The sequence below is a fragment of the Phasianus colchicus genome, chromosome 11 (assembly GCF_987193195.1).
Source record: "Phasianus colchicus chromosome 11, bPhaCol1.hap1.1, whole genome shotgun sequence".
Lineage (NCBI taxonomy): Eukaryota > Metazoa > Chordata > Aves > Galliformes > Phasianidae > Phasianus > Phasianus colchicus.
Window position 1 is genome coordinate 3,300,512 of NC_143446.1, and position 19,835 is coordinate 3,320,346.

Here is a 19,835-nt window from a genome sequence, read left to right on the forward strand (position 1 = left end):
TTAAGACATTGTTTTTTGTAGTTCATGTGATCAGTTTTCTCGACCCATTACAGCTGGACAATTATTTGAAATATCCTCGTTACAGAAACCTATGGTGTGCCAGGAGGAAGCACATTTATCATGCTGATATTCAAGTAACAGGGTGGATATGTGAGCAAAGGATGAAAGAATTACATACAATGGAGGGAAGCCCTAACTCTTTGTGTCTCCACTTTATTTTTTCTATCCAGATCCCCATTGCAAACAGAGGGTCCAGTAACAAGCAAAGGAATATGAGCTAAAAAACATCACATGCTGCAGGTCAGAGACACAGGAATCTTCACAACACCTCCAGTGATATTCAAAAACATCTTGTGAAGGAGCATGGCCAAGCACATGGGGATATTCTGGTCTACCTCATCTCATGGAACAGATTAAAGTGAAGTTTACACAAAATCCCAGGTGCAATTAAACTGACAGAATTTCTGAAGTTAAAAGAAAAAACTGCAGATGAAGAGAATCAGCATCACACTATTAGGTGTTTCTCCTCTGGGCCTTAACAGTGGCTATTCACATGGCACAACACCACTTCAGCTTACAACACCTAAATGAAATATCACTAGAAAAGGTGCTGTAGAGAAGAAACAGAAACACTCAAAGCAACTGCCAATAAAAAAGAAAGAAAAGAGCAAAGCTTCATAAAAATGCAGAAAGCTACATGTAGCTTAACTCGCCTACCAGCTCCACAAGGACCTCCCAACTTTGACCAAAACTGTCCTCTCACAGGAGGATGTGCACAATGGCAATCAGAAAGTTCCCACTGCTTAGTGCAATTAAATGCATTACAGAAACAAGCTGCACACTGCAATGCTTACCGAAATGATCCCGTCCTGTTGCCTTGTCGATGGTCTCCCCACATGTTTTCCTTGTCTGGTAGGTTTCCAGAAACAGGTAATTCACCGTAAAAACACCAACTCAGCACAACCTGTTGAATAAATAACATGACAGTAAGCCACGATGAAAATGCATCGTGGAAGAAAAGCACCACCAACTGGGGAAGGCACCTGGGGACATGTGAGATCCACAACTGCCCATGGTGCCTCTCAGGCATGAGTTAATTTAATTGTCACGGTTCTATATGTTCAAAATTACAAGCTTCAAATGACTTCTGAAACGAAACTGTCAGTATGGGTGGGCAAACAATGTGGTATTTGCTCTCGATTAACATAAAGCTTTCCAATATACTGTGCTGTCTAACACTATTCAGAGTGACTGGAAATGTGAGAACACCACAATCTATAAACAGCAAGGACCATTCCCGAACAACAGTTTGCAATTAATGTTTAATCCAAACTATTTCTGCCAAAAGCTCTTTGCTGCTCAAGGAAACCATCGTCACAACTGCTCTGCTAGGCTTACTTTGCCCTCAGAAAGTATCTAGATAACAGAGTATGCTTTGCCAATAAATCATTACAGGCTCTGTTCTCCAGCACTGCCCTAATCAAGCTGAGTGATGGGAAAGGCACATGCCTCAACAGAGAGCTAAAAATCTCATCCACTTCCTCCCACCTGTAGCAAAGGTGAGAGCTTCCTGGCAATTGCAAAAGTCAGGCCTTCAAGCAGGAAAGTCATCCAGCTGCAGCACAGCACAGAACAATGCTGCTAGCACTGATGCTCTCAGATCTGCTCCAGCTAATCCAGCTGCTGTTGTTTAGGAGCTTATCTCACACATCAATCAGTTTGAAACTTATTTCCACTCTACCTCAGTAAATGGTGGATTTATATCAGTGACAGCTCACTCACTTCTGGCTGGTTCTGAACTCTACTTACAGACCAGACATCTTCACCTTGCTCAGATGAGTGTGGTCCCTACCACCAAGCCAGCCACGTGGAGCAGGGCTGTGCCCAGATACCAAGGTGAGGAGACCCGGGGCTCACATGCTTCTACAAACAAGTTCTAAAGCAAACTAACCCAACTGCAGCAGTTTGATGGAACAGATGGCATGGACAGTCACCACCAGGCACGGCTAGAGCAGTGAATCTCAAAGGAAAGCACATGACATCCTGCTTCTGCTCGCTTCCAAAGCTCAGTGTTTGCTTACATGCAGCAGGTCAAAGGCACAGCAGGTGAACTTGAGGTGCAGAGTGGTTGCACATGGGCATGCACAGCACCACCTCCACATGGCAGCCTCAGGTCAAGGCGTGACAAAGCCCCTCTCCATGACCACGGTGTGGATCTTCAGTCACATCACTGCTGCAGAAGCAGGCCATGAAAGCCTCAGTGCCAGTCCCTTTGTGTTTCACGTGGCTCTTGCTGTGAAAAGCACCTCCCTCCTCCCAGGATTTCCTCCATAAGTTCTACCATCTTTTCTTTAACAGGAATGAATTGCAAGGAAATGGATTCCTTCCACTGAGAGGACAGGCAAGCAGAGATGGCTGTGGCACTCCCTGCTATGGTGGCTGCCAGCAGCCAGTCCTCCCATCTGTGATCTTTAGCAGCATGCAGACCTGGAGTTTCTTGTTCTTGCCTTTCAGAAGAAAGGGAAGAACTGTTTAGATGTAATATTCAAATTATTAGATGGGGAAACAATGCCATTGGACTGCTATCAGAGCCAGCATAGACCAAGCAAGCCATGCAGCAGCATCCACAAACACGAGGTCATGGTTCAACGACACGGGCAGCAATACTGGCTCAAACCATCCCCTGTTCAGCCTCACACAACATGCTGTCTCTGCTCTGCCTTTGGCAATAGGTACCGTGTTGGCTGTACCAGCTTGTGCTTTCCTGGGTTTGCACCAAGGATAACCCTCCAAAAGAAGGTATATTTAACCCATGCCATTTCAGTGATCCAGTTTACTACACAGCCTCACAAAACAAAGTGACAGTAAACCACAGCACAAGGACAGAACCTCTGCAGACCTCCATCAACACCAAAATCTCTCTTATGCAATTGCTACAAAAGATGCAGTGAGGCACTCCCAGGACCCCCCAGTCCTATTGCTCCAGATGACTGCCAGCTCAGCTCCTGCCTCTCTGCTCACAACCACCCCTCACTGCCTGGCGTTACTTACAGAGGTGATGCAACCAGGCCCATAGCAGGCAAAAGGAAATCAAGGCAGATCTGCTGACAAAAGCACATTTTTGGTAGAGCCACGAGCAGCAGCACAGCGGGAGGCCAAGGCAGGAACAGTCTCCTAACCCTCTCATTCCACAGTGCAGGCAGATGGGTCAGTGTGAGTAAGGCTGTTTGCCAAAGATGCACTAACAGAGCCTGTGGAAGGGGCCAGGCCAACAGGAAAGTACAGCAAAAATGCACCCTTGAGTGCTAGGATGGGAATAAAGGATGCTTCAAAACAACAACAGCACAGCCACAGAACGCACAATGTGGCCCAAGTTACTCAAGGAGCCCAGATTCACAGCTCTTTTAAAAAGATTATTAGCTGTTATAATTACACTGAGGATTCCAGATGGCTGATGTGCATACTGAGACTACGCATTATACTTCCCTCATCCTCTCCACCTGGTTCTGCTTCCTGGTGGCAGAGACCCCAAAGAAGGTACAAAGGTGCACCCTAATCATAGAATGGCCTGGGTTGAAAAGGACCACAGTGCTCATCCAGTTTCAACCCCCTGCTATGTGCAGGGTCGCCAACCAGCAGACCAGGCTGCCCAGAGCCACATCCAGCCTGGCCTTGAATGCCTGCAGGGATGGGGCATCCACAGCCTCCTTGGGCAACCTGTTCCAGTGTGACACCTCTATCAAGAAAGCTCCTCTGTGGCTGCAGCTCCTCCAGCAGTTGGGGGTCCCGTAGCCCCCCCAGCAGAAGGGCTCGGTGTACCCTGGCCATCACACCCACAGTCTTCCTGATGCAGAGCCCCCCTCCTTTCAATGCGCCCCAAACAGCCTGGCAAACACTGCTGCTGATTCTGGGGATGATCTGGTTCTGTTTTCCTAAGCAAACATGCCAAACCTGGCAGCAGACCCTGTTCTTTCATATCTCTTACATCACAATACGATAAAATAATGGTGCTGTACATCAGAGTCAGGCAGCCACGCTAGACTAAGCAACCATTCTCCAGGAAAAAAAAAAAAAAAAGGTTTCTGCCAAGGGAAAGCAACAGGAGAGCTACACACTGGGGTAGGAGGGCAGCTGGTGATGGAGCAGGCAGTACGAAAGCTTGGAGAGATGCAATTTTGAGAAAAGCACCCTGATACTTACAGATTCTCCCCAAACAGACTTTGCCAAGGCTGCCAAATTTGGTATTTACAGACTACGAAGAAACAAATACGCACAGCAAACAGAGAAAGTAATCTGCCGTGGAACAACACTGCAGCCAATCAAGTTTGAGTAAGGCTAAGGAAAGGGAAAAACCTCTGTGAAACTCCAGTATTAGGGGAGGTACAAATGAAAACATTTCCCCACACCACAGGAACTGAAAGCAGCCAAGGAATCTTGTTGCTTCGCTTTCAGAACTGAAGGTCTCCAACCTACAAGCATAGAAATAACAAAACCACATCCCTGAAGGTTGGAAGGGAAGGGAGAGAAATCCAAGTTACATCTGCCAGACACCACGCTGGAGCTTTCCACTGTGAAACAAAAGGATGTAGGTGCTCTTTCGTTCTACCGTGCTTCAAAAAGCGTGTATTAGACACAACGGGGTGAACTTCCAGCCCCTCCCACCACACTCCTGCTCTCCTTAGGCCCGAAGAGCTTCACGCAGGGAGCTCGGTAGCACCCGGCAACCCCTCGCGGCACCGCACCGGGACACGGACGCCGGTTCTCCCCTCAGCAGCACTTCGAGAAGGAAACCCGGCGGGCCCCGATGCACCGGCGGCTGCGAGACGTTCACCACGGAACGCAGGGCCTCGGGAGCCCCGCAGACACGCGGTTACTCCGCCGAGCCCAGTGCGGCCGAGCGGCTCACCGCGAGCCCGCAGCCCCGTCTCCCGAGGACGCGGCCCGGCACCCCGGAAACGGCCCCGCTCCGCCGTTCCGGGCGGCTCCGCGGCAGCGCCCGCGGCCCTCCCCACGCAAAGCCGCATCCCGTTCACGCCGCTCTCCGGCCGTCCCCCGCCGCCCTCGTCTCCCTTCTGCCGCCGCCTACCCCCCGCAGGGCCGGGCCGAACCCGCGGGGCGGCGCCGCCCCTCACCTGCACACCGCCGCGCCAGGCCCAGCGCTCCGTTGACGGGAACCGGAACTTCCGGTGCCCCCCCACCTCCCGGGCCCGCCGAGCGGCACGCTGGGAAACGGAGTCCAACGGCCGTACTACCGCTCCCGGCATGCCCCGCGCCACAGGGGGAGGAGGGCAGCGGCGCGGGGGCTGCCGGGAAATGTAGTCCCACCACAGCGGCAGCGAACGTGGGGTGCGTGCGTATGGACTACAGCCCCCAGAGCTCCGCGGGGCGGCGGGGCTGGGGCCGGTCCGGGGGGGCGGGGAAGCGGCCGGAGGGCCCGGGCCCGGCCGGAGCCGGCGGGGAGGAGCGGAGCGGAGCGGGGAGGGACGGGCGCCGCGATGGCTTCGGCCGAGGGGCGGGCCGGAGCCGGGGCAGGGGCAGGCCGGGGAGCAGCAGCCCGCCGTGCCCGCGCCTCCCGCTGCGCTTAGGCCGCGCCGGACGGGAGGAGGTGCGAAGGTCGCTGGGCGCCGCGCTGTCCTTCGGCGTCCCGTGCCGCAGCTTCCCGTTCTGCTTCCCGTTCTGCCGAGCTGCCGAGCTCCTGTGTGCATGTGAGTACGTGCGTGGCTGTGTACGTGTGTGCATATGGACGTATGTATGCATGTGCCCCCTCCCCAGGGCAGCCCCTCAGCACCCTTAGGCCCGGAGCCGTCCCGTTCCCTCTCTGGGCCACAGAGCCGCAAACCCGCCCTGCGCAGACACTGCTGGGACGGGCCGTGGGCCTGCACTCTCCTTCCCCCCTCTGTCCACTCGCTGACCCCCCTGTCTACCCCCTATCCTGCGCCCTGCCCCGCCCCCCCCCCCCCCAGCCCACTGCCCGGCAGCTTTTCAGGCGCAGAGGTAATCGGGGCCAAGCCTGGATGAAAGGTGCTGGTGCCTGGAAGGAGCTGGGGCCGCGGGAGGGAGGAAATCCTGCTGGATTAGAGCAGCTTTCTGGCGTCTGGCTGAGCTCGGGTGCTGTACTGAGCCGGCAGTGCAGGGACGAGGACGCTGGTACTGCCCCAGCCCAGCGCTAGGGGATCATAGGGGAATACCGCGGGATGACACTGTGGGTTCCACGCAGGTCCCGCCCCAAGGAATGGCTGCGGATGTACACAAGAAGAAAGGCTGGGAAGTGCCCAACGGGTCCCTGGCGCCGGGCGATGGGCAGCACGCAGAGCGCTCCGAGAGCCCCACACCGGGGCTGGCACAGGGGACGGAGCCGGGTAAGAGCTCATAGTGGGGCTGAGGGAGGGAAAAGCAATTCCTCATCCTGCATACGGGGCTCTCTAGCAGTATCTGCATCTCTGGGTGCCGTGGAACACAATAATGGCCCGCTGTTTCCCAAGGGGAAGGAGACCAGATTCCTCCCTGGTGCCCTTTGTCCCTTTTGCACCATCTCTCTGCTGCATTGGTGCACAGTGGACACTGATCCTTGTTTCCAGGTGCAGGCCAGGAGGGAGCCATGTTTGTGCACACCCGCTCCTACGAGGACCTGACGAGCCCTGAGGAGGGGGGGGCTGTGGTGCGGAGCCCTGAGGAGAGGCAAGGGGAGCCTGCTGAGCCCACGAGCATGGAGCAGATCAGCAAGGACTTCAGCGAGCTGAGCACACAGCTCACGGGCATGGCCCTCGACCTGGAGGAGGAGATGAGACAGAGCCAGGAGGGGAAGCTGGAACCATCCCCACAGGCCACCCGCCACGACTCAGTGCTGTCAGGAAAGGAGGAGGAGGATGTGACCATGGACACCTGGCGCATGCATCGGAAGCACGTCTTTGTGCTGAGTGAGGCTGGCAAGCCCGTGTATTCCCGCTATGGGTCCGAGGAGGCCCTCTCCAGCACCATGGGTGTCATGATGGCCCTGGTGTCCTTCCTAGAGGCTGAGAAAAATGCCATCCGGTCCATTCATGCAGGTACTGTGCTAGGGGTTGGGACAGGGTGGTGACACAGCATGTGGTGTCCCAGCCCACATCATCCAGGGGTTCATGCAGCAGTTCTCAGCCCATGCCCCTCCCACTGTGGGACATGTTAGCTGAACCCAGGGGCAGACTAGTGGCTGGGGGGAGGTGGGAGCTTCCCCTTGCAGCCTTGCACACTCAGGCTTACATCTCTGTCCCCAACCCATGGGGACTCTCTCCCAAGCAGACGGCTACAAGGTGGTCTTTGTGCGGAGGAGCCCGCTGGTGCTGGTGGCAGTGGCACGGACCCGGCAGTCTGAGCAGGAGATTGCCCATGAGCTGCTCTACATCTATTACCAAATCCTGAGCCTGCTCACCTGGACTCAGCTCAACCACATCTTCCAGCAGAAGCAGAACTACGACCTGCGCAGGCTACTTGCTGGCTCTGAGCGCATCACTGACAACCTGTTGGACCTTATGGCCCACGACCCCAGCTTCCTCATGGGTGCCGTGCGCTGCCTGCCCTTGGCTGCCAGCGTGCGGGACGCCGTGAGCACCAGCCTCCAGCAGGCCAAGGCCAAGAGCTTGGTCTTCTCCATCCTCCTGTCAGGGAACCAGCTGGTTTCTCTTGTGAGAAAGAAGGATCAGTTCCTCCACCCCATTGACCTCCATCTGCTCTTCAACCTCATCAGCTCCTCCTCCTCCTTTCGGGAGGGTGAAGCCTGGACTCCCATTTGCCTCCCTAAGTTTAACTCCAGCGGCTTCTTCCATGCTCACATCTCCTACCTGGAGCAGGAGATGGACCTGTGCCTCCTGTTGGTCTCCACTGACCGTGAGGACTTCTTCACAGTCTCTGACTGCAAGCGGCGCTTCCAGGAGCGCCTGCGGCGGCGAGGAGTGCACCATGCTCTGCAGGAGGCCCTGCGCACCCCCTTCTACAGCGTTGCCCAGGTGGGCATCCCTGACCTGCGGCACTTCATCTACAAGTCCAAGAGCTCTGGGCTCTTCACCAGGTAAGGATGCTGGCAGAATAACATTTGGGGAACTGTATGGCTGGGGCATGGGCAAGCCTCCTCCACAAATCCCCTTCTCCAAGAAAGGCAGGGGCTAATGGGGTGCTGTGTTCCTGCAGCCCTGAGATCGAGGCACCCTACATGCGGGAGGAAGAGAAGGAAAGGCTCTTGGGGCTCTATCAGTACCTCCACAGCCGGGCTCACAACTCGTCACGCCCCCTGAAGAACATCTACTTCACAGGCCCACGTGAAAACCTCCTGGCTTGGGTAAGGGCTGTTTTTAGATTTGGAGTGACCCCTACCTCTCTGGTCCTGGGTGGCACAGTGCAGCTCCAGCACTGTGGTAACCAGGGTGGCCCCCAGCCTGTGCATGGTCCTTTGGGTGTTCCTGTGCCAGAGAGTGACAGAACAGCTATGTAGGCTACCCTGCTGCTCATGGGGGGTTGGAAGGATTTGGAAGGGACTTTGAGATCGAGTTCAACCCCCCTGTCAAAGTACCTTACAATGGGTCATACAGGTTGCCATTCAGATGGGTCTTGAATAACTCCACAGAAGGAGACTCCTCCACGTCTCTGGGCAGCTTGTTCCAGTGCTCTGTCACCCTACTATAAAGAAGTTCTTCTGCATCTTTGTACGGAGCTTCCTGCATTCAAGTTTTAGGCCATTACTGCTTGTCCTACCACTGTGCACCACTGAGAAGAGCCTGCCCTCATCCATTTGCCTCCCACCTCCCTTTAGATATTTATAAACATTTATCAGATCCCCATCAGTCATCTTTTTCCCAGGCTGAACATACCCAGGTTACTCAGTGTTCCCTCATACAGGAGGTGCTCTGGGCCCTTCATTATCTTTGTGGCCCTCTGCTGGACTCCTTCTAGGAGATCCCTGTCTTTTGAACTGGGGAGCCTAGAACTGGACACAATATTCTAAATGTGGCATTATCAGGGCAGAGTAAAGAGGCAGGATCACTTCCCTTGACCTGCCTGGACACAGTTTTTAATGTCCTCCAGCTCAGAAGCTCCTGTATCCCAGTCCCGATAGCCCGTTGTGGACTCATGCAGTGCCAGCTCCATGTGGGGATGTGTGGATGCATGGCCAGCATTTACCCTATTTCTTTGCCCAGGTCACCAGCGCCTTTGAGCTCTACATATGCTACAGTCCACTGGGGACCAAGGCAGGTGCCATCAGTGCTGTCAACAAGCTCATGAAGTGGATCCGCAAGGAGGAAGACCGGCTCTTCATCCTCACACCCCAGACGTACTGACAGGCATTGCCCAGGGCGTGGTGCCACCTGGAGGACCCCTGCTGTGCTGGGGCACTCATCTCTCTGAAAGTCTGGGCTGTGAGCCAGGGGAGAGGGTACAGGGGACCCTGAGGGCATGGGGAAACTGCCCAACCTGGGTGTGAGAGATGAGGATTGAAACTGCCCAGGCAATGTAGTGAGCAGGGCTTTCTCTCACCTGCAGGCAGTGCCTCCCTCATCTGGAGGGCTGCCCTTCTTCTGCAGCCCCCCGCTCCGTCCTTTGTGCTGCTGTGTCCACAGAGGGCAGGTAACAACGCCTAGCTAGGGACAGGGCTGGCTGGGGCACTGCCAGCACTGCTCCTCTCCCCACTTTGGGGGTGCTAGGCCCTCTAAATGCCAGGCAGCTCCTGATGGACCGGAGCCAGGCTGGGAGCCCGCAGGTTTGTCTGCCTGACACCTATGTGTGCCCGGTCCCTTTCCACCGAGGCCACAAGAAGGATGTCCTTGGGGATGCTGGGAAGCAGGGCAGTGGGCTCCTGCCTGCGGGGACACAGAGCAGCTCCAGAGAGACTCGGGGTACCGGGATGTCGCTCGGTGTGCTCGTGGTGCTGGCTCCAAAGCAGCAGCTGTGGTGTGCCCCCCTTTCCCTCCCCCCAGAGCCCCAGCTGGCATGGGGCACTGATGTGTCTTCATTGCGTCATGGGGTCCCCTATCGTCCAAAAAGCAGCTCCTCGAGCTGTGCTTGCTGTGCGAGGACCACCTCCTCCATGCTGTCCCCAGCTGTCTCCAGGCACTCCAGTCTGGGGCTGAGCACTGCACAGCGCTGGGCACGGCTCCCGGAGTGTCCCCGTGAAGCACAGCCTGACCCTGTGCATAGGGATGGGCGTCCGGGAGGGGAAGCCCCCCGCGGTGACGCCGAGGGGCTGGCAGGAACCCGGTAGGGCTAACGCAGGGACTCCACTCCCTTATTTATGCTCCTGCCAGATTGTAGTCGCTTGTCTTTGCTCATAAACATTATCTGGACCCGAATCGAGGCTCGGCACGTTAATGGTGGCTTGGCGGGGGTCACCTGGGGGTCCGCGGTCTCCGTTTGGGTGACATCACGGGCGGAGCGGGAGCGGCAAAAGGCTCCGGGAGGAGCCGGCTGGGGCCAGCTCGTGTCGAAACCAGGAGGGAGCCTCGGGGACGGAGGAAGGAGCGGTTGGGTAAGGCTCGCAGCCAGCAGCACTGCCGGGTTTACGCAACGCGGACAGGCTGAGCCCGATGGCGGCGGGCGCGACCCGTCCCGGGGAGCAAAGTCCGGGCGGATGCGGGCGGGGAGCCGAGCCCTGCCCAGGTGAGTGCCGGAGGAGCGCTCCGAGCGGGTGGCTGCGAGCTGCCCCGGGCGCAGAGCTTTGAGGATAAATCTGTGCGGTTCACCGAGCGAAAAACATCCTTTTTCTCCCTTCCACGGGAGCGGCGGCGAGCCCGGCACCGCCTGCACGCAGCCCTCGAGTTTGGGGAGAAAGGGAGGAGGCGGGGGGGAGGGAAGCAAGCCACGAGGTAAACGACGTGTCCCGGAGAAATAAGTTACACTTGTGGAACGGGGAATCCGACCCGCCCGCCTGGAAACCAGCCAGCCGTAACAGGGGCCGGGCCAGCTTTCCCTGCCCGCTGTCACCAAATCCTGCTGCACCGCCCCCGGCACCCGGAGCCCCGCACGGTGCGGGGGTAGGAGCCGCCCCGCCCCGACCCGGCACAGCCCCGCTCCGCCCCGGCACGGCAAGGCACGGCTCGGCACGGTACGATACGGCTCGCTACTGCCCGCCGCGCAGCGACCAGGTGAGCGCCCGGCTGGGCACGGCTCGGTACCGAACAGGGCGCGGTTTGGCACGGGGCAGCCGCTGGGAGGGGAGGGTGGGGACAGCCGGAGCGGGACCGGGCCCGTCGGGGCGGGGTGGGGAGCGGCCGTGGGGCTGCTTGGCTGTTCCCGTGCCGGAAGGTGGCTGAGGGCTCCTCCCGGGTCCCCGAGGTGTCCCCGCAGGGCTGCCGGCGGTCTCCAGCCCTGCCCTGCTGAGCCGGAGGGGCCCTCAATCGGGTCCCCGTCCCCAGGAGGGGCTCGGAGGGGCCGTAACCGGTGGGATTTGTCACCTTCCATAGGCCTGTGGGACTTGGGAAGAGAGAGGTGCCCACGTTAGCACCTGGCATGCGGCCATGGGGAGCACACAGCGCATCTCTCTCCGCGTCCTCACCCCGGTGCCGTGGGTAAAACCCTTCCCCTGTTACTTCTGCAGATGCGATGGTGACCTGGCCTCCCCGAGTCCCGGCCCCTCCTGGTGCTGAGTGCCATCAGTAGCCCCGTGCGGGCGGCAGCATGGGGCCACGATGCCCTGTGTGCTTCCTGCTGCTTCTCGCCCCATCCCTGCTGCAGGCCGGCGCCTGGCAGTGCCCCCGCATCCCTTTCAGCTCCACCCGCAACTTCTCAGTGCCCTACACACTGCCCAGCCTCGATGCTGGCGGCCCCGTGCAGAACATCGCCGTCTTCCCCAACCCGGCCACCATCTTCGTGGCCGTCCGCAACCGCATCCTGGTGGTCGATCCCGAACTGCACCTCCGCTCCGTCCTCATCACCGGACCCACAGGCAGTGCCCGCTGTGAGATCTGCCGCCTGTGCCCAGCCGCCGTGGATGCCCCGGGGTCCGAGGATGTGGACAACGTGCTGCTGCTGCTGGACCCGGTGGAGCCGTGGCTGTACAGCTGCGGTGCGGCGCGGCGCGGGCTCTGTTACCTGCACCAGCTGGAGGTGCGGGGCAGCGAGGTCACCATCGCATCCACCAGCTGCCTGTACTCGGCCTCGGCCAACAGCCCCGTGTCCTGCCCCGATTGCGTGGCCAGCCCCCTGGGGAGCACCGCCACCGTGGTGGCCGACCGCTACACCGCCTCCTTCTACCTGGGTTCCACCGTCAACAGCAGCGTGGCGGCGCGCTACAGCCCGCGTTCGGTGGCGGTGCGCAGGCTGAAGAGCACGCGGGATGGCTTCGCCGACTCCTTCCATTCGCTGACGGTGCTGCCGCTCTACCAGGACATCTACCCCATCCACTACGTGCACTCCTTCGCCGACGGGGACCACGTCTACTTGGTGACGGTGCAGCCAGAGTTCCCCGGTTCCACCACGTTCCACACGCGCCTGGTGCGGCTCAGCGCCCACGAGCCCGACCTGCGTCGCTACCGCGAGATCGTCCTCGACTGCCGCTATGAGTCCAAGCGGCGGCGGCGGCGTGGGGCCGAGGAAGAGACGGAGCGCGACGTGGCCTACAACGTGCTGCAGGCTGCCCATGCTGCCCGACCCGGCGCTCGCCTGGCCCGCGACCTCGGCATCGACCGCGCCGAGACCGTGCTGTTCGGTGCCTTCGCCGAGAGCCACCCGGAGAGCCGTGCGCCGCAGCACAACTCGGCCGTGTGCGCCTTTCCCCTGCGCCTGCTCAACCAGGCCATCCGAGAGGGCATGGATAAGTGCTGCGGCACCGGCACGCAGACGCTGAAGCGGGGACTCAGCTTCTTCCAGCCGCAGCAGTATTGCCCGCACAGCGTGAGTCAGTCGGGGCCGCGGGGCCGGGGCTGGGGCCGGGTTGCGCTGGGACGCGGTGGCACCCAGGTGCGGTGAGTCACCGCTCCCACCCACCTCCCCCCCCCGCCGCCTTATCGCGGGCTGCTGGCGCCGGGCCCGGTGTCACCGTGTTTTGGGGCTATGCTGGTGTGGCAAACTCCGGCTGTGCTCCCTGCATAGGACCCAGGTGTGCGGTGGGGCTCAAAGCGCCCTACCCTCTACCCTTGCTGTCCCAGCCCCCGTGGCTGTCCCCAGCGTGGCGCTGTATACGGCCTCCCTTCTCGGCTGTTTCTTTGCACCAGCGATGGGCTCGTGCTCCTCTGCGCCACCGTCGCCCCGTGTGCCCAACCGACCGCGGGCGGAAGCGTGCGGAGTCACCGGTATCGCAGCGCCGCAGGGACGCAGCACTGCCCCGCTGCGGGGACAGGGCAGGGCAGCTGCTGGCACACATGGCATGAGCGTGCCTGTTCTCAGCCAGGGCGAGGCGCAGACAGATCTCCTCCCTTTCCTGGCTGCATGAAGCAAGCAGCTCACCATCACCCTGCATCACGCTGCCAGGAAGGGGACCCCGGCCCCGTGTATCCTGAGGGGATCTGGTGAAAGACCCTAGAGGCACACCAGGGCTTTGTATCCCCCTCTGCTCCAAGCCCTAATGTGTTTTTAGGGCTGGCACTGGGACAGCAGCCTCGCAGCGCCTAGAGCTCATAACCACATGCAGATGGGGAGGGAGGGCAGGGCAGGATCTGACGCTGCTGCTCGGGGATGTCCTGGTGGGGAGGCATGGATGAGTCACGCCTCCAAAAATCCCTGGTTCTTTGTTGCAGCCTAGAGGGGAGATCAGCACGTGCATCCCTGGACTCTCTGGCCCCAGAATCTCTCACATCTCAGAGCCACGATTGCCCCAGGGCTCACACCCCCCCATAAGGGTGTGGGGAGCTGTGGGGTGTTTTTGAGGTGCCCTCATTATGCTCGGCTGCAGGTGAACCTCTCGGCGCCAGTGACCAACACCAGCTGCTGGGACCAGCCCACCTTGGTGCCCGCTGCCTCTCACAAGGTGGATCTGTTCAACGGACGCCTGTCTGGCATCCTCCTCACCTCCATCTTCGTCACCGTTCTCCAGAATGTCACGGTGGCCCACCTGGGCACGGCGCAGGGACGTGTCCTGCAGGTGGGTGCCAGCTGAAGCCAGGCAGGATGCACAGTGCCAAGCAGAACGCACGGTGCCCATCAGGTGCCCGGTGCGCTCACCTGATGCTGCCCCACTGCAGATGGTGCTGCAACGCTCCAGCTCTTACGTGGTCGCCTTGGCCAACTTCTCTCTGGGGGAGCCAGCAGTGGTGCAGCACGCCGTGGGGCTGCAGGGACACTCGCTGCTCTTTGCTGCTGGCACCAAGGTAAGCCGGGCAGTGGGGCAGGGTGTGGGGCTGCAGAGCCCCCCGCTCAGCCCCATTCTGTGTCCCCAGGTGTGGCGTGTGAATGTCACCGGTCCCGGCTGCCGCCACTTCTCAACGTGTGACCGCTGCCTGCGTGCCGAGCGCTTCATGGGCTGCGGCTGGTGCGGGGACGGCTGCACGCTGCACCACGAGTGTGCCGGCGGCCGCTGGGTGCGGGACAGCTGCCCGCCCGTCCTCACTGATGTAGGTCTGCGCCGGTGTTGGGGGTGGGGGAAGCAGAGAGGGAGGTGGCACACGGGGTGATGTGTGCGGTGGGACGCCTGCCCTGCCCTGGGCATCATACCCACCGGTGGGGCTTCCCGTGGCCATCGCTGCCTGTCCCACAGTTCCACCCCAAGAGCGCGCCGCTGCGGGGCCAAACACGAGTGACGCTGTGCGGCATGACCTTCCGTTCCCCGCCGGACCCCGCCGCCCACCGCAGCTCCACTGACCCCTACAGGGTGACGGTGGGAGGGCGAAGCTGCACTGTGCTGCCGGATGAGAGCGAGAGCTACAGGTGCAGTGCTGGGGGGCACAGCGGGGACGTCCTTCCTGTCCCGCCGCTGAGCACCGTTACCCTGCAGGCCGCTGCCCACGTTCCGTCGCAAAGACTTTGTGGATGTGCTGGTGTGTGTGCTGGAGCCGGGGGAGCCAGCGGCAGCGGCAGGGCCGGCTGATGTGGTGCTCAATGTGACAGAGTCTGCTGGGTCCTCGAGCTTCCGTGTCCAGGGATCCACCACCCTCAGTGGCTTCGTCTTTGTGGTAGTGTCCTCATGCTGGCAGTGACACCAGTCCCCGGGTGCCTTGAGTTGGGTGCTGGGCTGTGTGTGGCATTGGCTCACTGCCTGCCCTGCCATCCTTGATTCTGCCCAGGAACCCCGCATCAGCATCCTGCAACCCAGCTTCGGTCCCCAGGGCGGTGGCACCCTCATGTCCCTCCGTGGCACCCACCTCTCAGCGGGGAGCAGCTGGCGGGTGACGATCAATGGCTCCGAGTGTCCCCTGGATGGGCAACCAAGGTACGGTCCAGCCATCGTCTCAGCGCTGCAGGGTCTGTTGGCACAGGTATGGGCACGGGGATGCCCTTGCAGTTCCACTGTCCCTTCCAGCTTCTGTGCTGTGTCCCCAGCCAGGGTGATGGGAAGATCTGGTGCACAGCTCCTGCTGCCACCAGCCTGGGTGCAGCCCCTGTGGCCCTGTGGATCGATGGCGAGGAGTTCCTGGCCCCACTGCCCTTCGAGTACCGCCCTGACCCCTCCGTTTTGGCCATCACCCCCAACTGCAGCTATGGGTGAGCACCTGGGGACACCTTTGTCCTCCCCGCGCTGAGGTGCTGGGCACCACAAACACCCTGGGGATCGTGTGTGCCTGGTGCCCTGACCACAGCTCACTGCAGGGGCTCGATGCTCACCCTCATCGGCACCCACCTGAACTCCGTGTATCGTGCCAAGATCCAATTTGAAGGCGTCGGTGGTGGGAAGACCAAAGCCACGGTGAGCACCAGGACAGGGAGCTGTCACCATGGGGCTGTGCTCAGCACCGTGCCAGCAGCCTCATGCTCACCCACAGGAGTGTGAGGACGCACAGTCACCCGACTGGCTGCTGTGCTGCAGCCCAGCCTTCCCCCTTGAGACCAAGCCGGTGCCTGGGAATCTGAGCGTGCTGCTGGATGGGGCTGCTGGCCGCTGGCTGTTCCGCCTGCGCTATTTCCCCCGGCCCCAGATGTTCCCCTTGGGGCAGCAGGGTGAGCGGTACCAACTCAAACCCGGCGATAATGAGGTTAAAGTGAATGTACGTGGGGGAGTGAGGCGTGCTGGGGGGGTCGCAGTGGGGCCGGCAGGGCTCAGAGCCGTCTGTTCTGGCAGCAACTGGGGCTGGACTCCGTGGCTGGGTGTATGAACATCACCATGACGGTGGGGGGCCGGGACTGCCACCCCAACGTGCTGAAGAATGAGGTGACATGCCGCGTGCCTCGTGACGTGGACCTGTCCCCGGCCGGGGCCCCTGTGCAGGTAGGTACCCTTTGGGGCACCCCGACCCCTGTGCTCCTGGCCCTGCTGAGCCCCCGCTCCCCTAGATCTGTGTGAACGGCGCCTGCCAGGCACTGGGTTTGGTGCTGGCTGCCTCCTCGCTGGACATGGCCGCCAGCCTGGCCCTGGGCACTGGTGTCACCTTCCTTGTCTGCTGCGTCCTGGCCGCTGTGCTGCTCCGCTGGCGCTGGAGGAAGAGGAGGGGTGAGTGCCACTGCTCGCCAGGTGCCCCACAGCCATTCCATGTCTCTGGTGCTATCTGTGCCTGCAGTGCTACCCCTCTGCCTATGGTTTTACCCTGTGCCCACAGTCCCACCCCACATCCAATATGCCACTCATGCCTGTTTGTCCCAGAGTCATCCCTACCCATGTTCTCCCACCTGCAGGGACGGAGAACCTGGAGCTGCTGGTGCACTCTGCCCGGAGCGAGCACCCCATCACCATGCAGCACCCCAACGTTGACTACAGAGAAGTGCAGGGTAAGCAGGGCTGCTGGGCATTGGAGTGCCAGGGCCGTGCTGCCCCAGCACCTGAAGGCACCTCTCCCTGTCCTGGCAGTGCTGCCTGTTGCAGACAGCCCCGGCCTGGCCAGGCCCCATGCACACTTTGCCAGTGTCGGTGCTGGAGCCGATGCTGCAGGCGGTGGCTCCCCGGTGCCGCTGCTCAGGACCACGTCTTGCTGCCTGGAGGATCTGCGGCCAGAGCTGCTGGAGGAGGTGAAGGACATCCTCATCCCCGAGGAGCGGCTCATCACCCACCGCAGCCGCGTCATCGGCAGAGGTGATGATGCACCCTGGGGCACTCAGGCATAGCATCACCCTCCAGCTCCACATCTCACTGCCATTTGTCCCCACAGGACACTTTGGCAGTGTGTACCATGGCACCTACATGGACCCGCTGCTGGGCAACCTGCACTGTGCCGTCAAGTCCCTGCACCGTGAGTGAGCACCTGTGCCCTGGCCCCACAGCACACGGCCTCACAGCATGCAGCCCCATGGCTCGGCTCCCCACAGGTATCACAGATCTGGAGGAGGTGGAGGAGTTCCTGCGCGAGGGCATCCTGATGAAGAGCTTCCACCACCCGCAGGTGCTCTCGTTGCTGGGTGTCTGCCTGCCCCGCCACGGGCTGCCCCTCGTCGTCCTGCCCTATATGCGCCACGGGGACCTGCGCCACTTCATCCGCGCCCAGGAGCGGGTATGGGGTACAGCTTTGGGGGGACGTGGTGAGTGTTGGAGACCGAGCTCGCCCCGCTCACCACTCCCACCCTGCAGAGCCCCACGGTGAAGGAGCTCATCGGCTTCGGGCTCCAGGTGGCCTTGGGCATGGAGTACTTGGCCCAGAAAAAATTTGTGCACCGGGACCTGGCGGCCAGGAACTGCATGTGAGTGCAGCTGGTTTCGGGATCCCTCATCCTAGGTGCCCCAATGGGGTGCTGGCCCTGACCCTGTGCCCATAGGCTGGACGAGACGCTGACAGTGAAGGTGGCTGATTTCGGGCTGGCGCGGGATGTGTTTGGCAAGGAGTACTACAGCATCCGGCAGCACCGGCACGCCAAGCTGCCCGTCAAGTGGATGGCGCTAGAGAGCCTACAGACCCAAAAATTCACTACTAAGTCAGATGTGGTAGGTGGTCCCCCCTGTCCCTATCCCCGTCCCTTGTCTCCTTCCTTGTCCCCTTGCTCCAGTGCGGCTCTCTGTCCACAGTGGTCCTTCGGGGTGCTCATGTGGGAGCTGCTGACGCGGGGTGCATCGCCGTACCCCGAGGTGGACCCCTATGACATGGCCCGCTACCTGCTGCGGGGTCGGCGCCTGCCACAGCCCCAGCCCTGCCCTGACACGCTGTGAGTGGGGCCAGGGGGGCAGCGGGGAGGTGGGATCCCCCCTGGGCAATGCTGGTGCTGACACGTTGTTGGGGCAGGTATGGGGTGATGCTGAGCTGCTGGGCACCCACACCCGAGGAGCGGCCGTCCTTCTCGGGGCTGGTGTGTGAGCTCGAGCGTGTGCTGGCCTCACTGGAGGGCGAGCGCTACGTCAACCTGGCCGTCACCTACGTCAACCTGGAGAGCAGCCCTCCTTTCCCCCGGGGGCAGCTGCCCGACAGCGAGGAGGAGAAGGACGAAGGGGATGAGGAGGATGAAGAGGATGAGGATGCGGCTGTGCGCTGATGGGGTGCTCTGCACCATGGGTGCGCTCCCCAAAGGGGAGCTGTGGGGCATAGCCCAGTGCCGTGGGACACCCACCCTATGGGCTGGGTGCTGGGTGCTGTGGATGCTGTCTTGTGCCGCACACCGGGACTGTGCCAAGTCCCATGGGGTTCCCCCCACTTGGCCCCATGCTGGCCAGGTGCTGTGGGGCTCATCCTGCACCAGTGGGGTGCTGTGGGCCCCGCGTTCAGCCCCAGCACTTGCAGTGGGGAACCCTGAGCTGACCACCTATCCCCACAGGTTTCGGGGCCTCCTTGGGGAAATTCACCATTTTGGGGTTGAATCACTAATAAAAACCAAATGCTATTTTTACCATCTGGTGCTGTGTGCTCTGCCTGTGGTGGGTGCTGGGATTGGGGATGGGATCACCCTCTGCTCCTGTGCAGCCATGGGAGGGCACCTGCAGACTGGCACTGGCCACCCAGGTGCTCACCCTGCAAGCACCACCCCCTGTCCCTGGCCACACTCAGTGGGGGACCTGGACACCTGGGGGGGTTGGAGATTCATGATCCTTGAGGTCCCTTTCAACCCGGGCCATTCTGTGATTCTGTGAGGTGATGCCAGCACTGAATGAAAGGATTGTTCTAAAAACCCATCCCACCCCCATCCTTGTGCTATTGAGCAGGTGGTGGAGGGGACACTGGATGTAAAATTCCATGCTCTCTTTTGTAGCAAGACACTGCCCTGGCAGCTGCTGCCCTGGGACATGCAGCAGGGATGCGCCCAGGTGCGGGCAGGAACTGGCACACAGATGTGGGGACATGGTGCTCCTGGCATCACAGGGACATGGGCATGGGGCACAGTGGCTCTGGCACCACCAGGTTTGGGGCACCACTGCCTGCCCTGCTTGGGGACGTGGTAGTGACATTGCCAACCTCACTTCATTGCACCCTGAGGGCTTTGGGTGCTCCCGCACAAGCGGTGCCCCAGCCCTGCTCAATGGGGCATCCCCTGCCCAGCACCAGGCAGCTACTTCAGAGCCAGAGTTCTCATAGGCAACACTTTTTAATATTGATGGAGTGCATTTCCTCCCCCGAATGCCCTTGAACCTGCGGTTAACCAGCCCGTTTAGGAAGTAAAACTCACTGGTTACAGCCAGGGAGCGTGTGCATCCCCACGGGGTGCTCTCAGTCCGTGGCAGAGCAGGGCACACGGGGCCCAGGAGGGGACAGCAGTGACACCCCGCAGAGCAGGGCTGCCCACACATGCCCCGCAGCCAGCTCCAGCAGGAACCAACCCCCCCAACTGCTCATGAGGCAGCACTGGAGCCCGGGGCCACGTCAGCTCCTATTAGT

The 19,835-nt window shown here is 60.4% G+C and overlaps 3 protein-coding genes across 5 annotated transcripts in view; 2 read left to right on the forward strand and 1 right to left on the reverse strand.

Annotated features, from left to right (window-relative positions):
- RBM6 (RNA binding motif protein 6) overlaps positions 1 to 5,236 on the reverse strand; it is a 54,218-nt gene extending 48,982 nt beyond the window's left edge. For both annotated transcript variants that reach the window (XM_090147973.1, XM_031611728.2), the window contains exons 1-2: positions 5,133 to 5,236; positions 855 to 964 (exon numbers count right to left, since the gene is read on the reverse strand). In XM_090147973.1, coding sequence (XP_090004099.1) covers positions 855 to 898 — 44 coding nt within the window. In that variant the 5' untranslated portion in view covers positions 899 to 964; positions 5,133 to 5,236. The remainder of the gene's footprint in view (positions 1 to 854; positions 965 to 5,132) is intronic.
- A 199-nt stretch (positions 5,237 to 5,435) lies between these two features.
- On the forward strand, positions 5,436 to 10,315 carry MON1A (MON1 vesicular trafficking associated A). Its single transcript, XM_031611719.2, has 6 exons — positions 5,436 to 5,705; positions 6,218 to 6,359; positions 6,579 to 7,046; positions 7,279 to 8,044; positions 8,164 to 8,311; positions 9,168 to 10,315. Exons 2-6 carry the CDS (start codon positions 6,233 to 6,235, stop codon positions 9,306 to 9,308), a joined length of 1,650 nt encoding a protein of 549 aa, XP_031467579.2. The 5' UTR covers positions 5,436 to 5,705; positions 6,218 to 6,232; the 3' UTR covers positions 9,309 to 10,315.
- A 157-nt stretch (positions 10,316 to 10,472) lies between these two features.
- MST1R (macrophage stimulating 1 receptor) lies at positions 10,473 to 18,831 on the forward strand. Of its 2 annotated transcripts, XM_031611720.2 has the most exons (21): positions 10,473 to 11,108; positions 11,561 to 12,855; positions 13,853 to 14,041; positions 14,142 to 14,267; positions 14,337 to 14,510; positions 14,654 to 14,823; positions 14,891 to 15,068; positions 15,180 to 15,325; positions 15,436 to 15,597; positions 15,703 to 15,799; positions 15,876 to 16,097; positions 16,172 to 16,318; positions 16,384 to 16,540; positions 16,723 to 16,815; positions 16,895 to 17,116; positions 17,193 to 17,273; positions 17,350 to 17,531; positions 17,609 to 17,718; positions 17,794 to 17,959; positions 18,041 to 18,177; positions 18,255 to 18,831. In XM_031611720.2, exons 2-21 carry the CDS (start codon positions 11,641 to 11,643, stop codon positions 18,499 to 18,501), a joined length of 4,221 nt encoding a protein of 1,406 aa, XP_031467580.2. In that variant the 5' UTR covers positions 10,473 to 11,108; positions 11,561 to 11,640; the 3' UTR covers positions 18,502 to 18,831. The 2 variants fall into 2 exon arrangements, 1 of the variants encoding a protein (XP_031467580.2); XR_016470052.1 differs by lacking the exons at positions 17,609 to 17,718; positions 17,794 to 17,959; positions 18,041 to 18,177; positions 18,255 to 18,831 and having other exon boundaries at positions 17,193 to 17,349; positions 17,424 to 17,531.
- Positions 18,832 to 19,835: the final 1,004 nt, after the last annotated feature.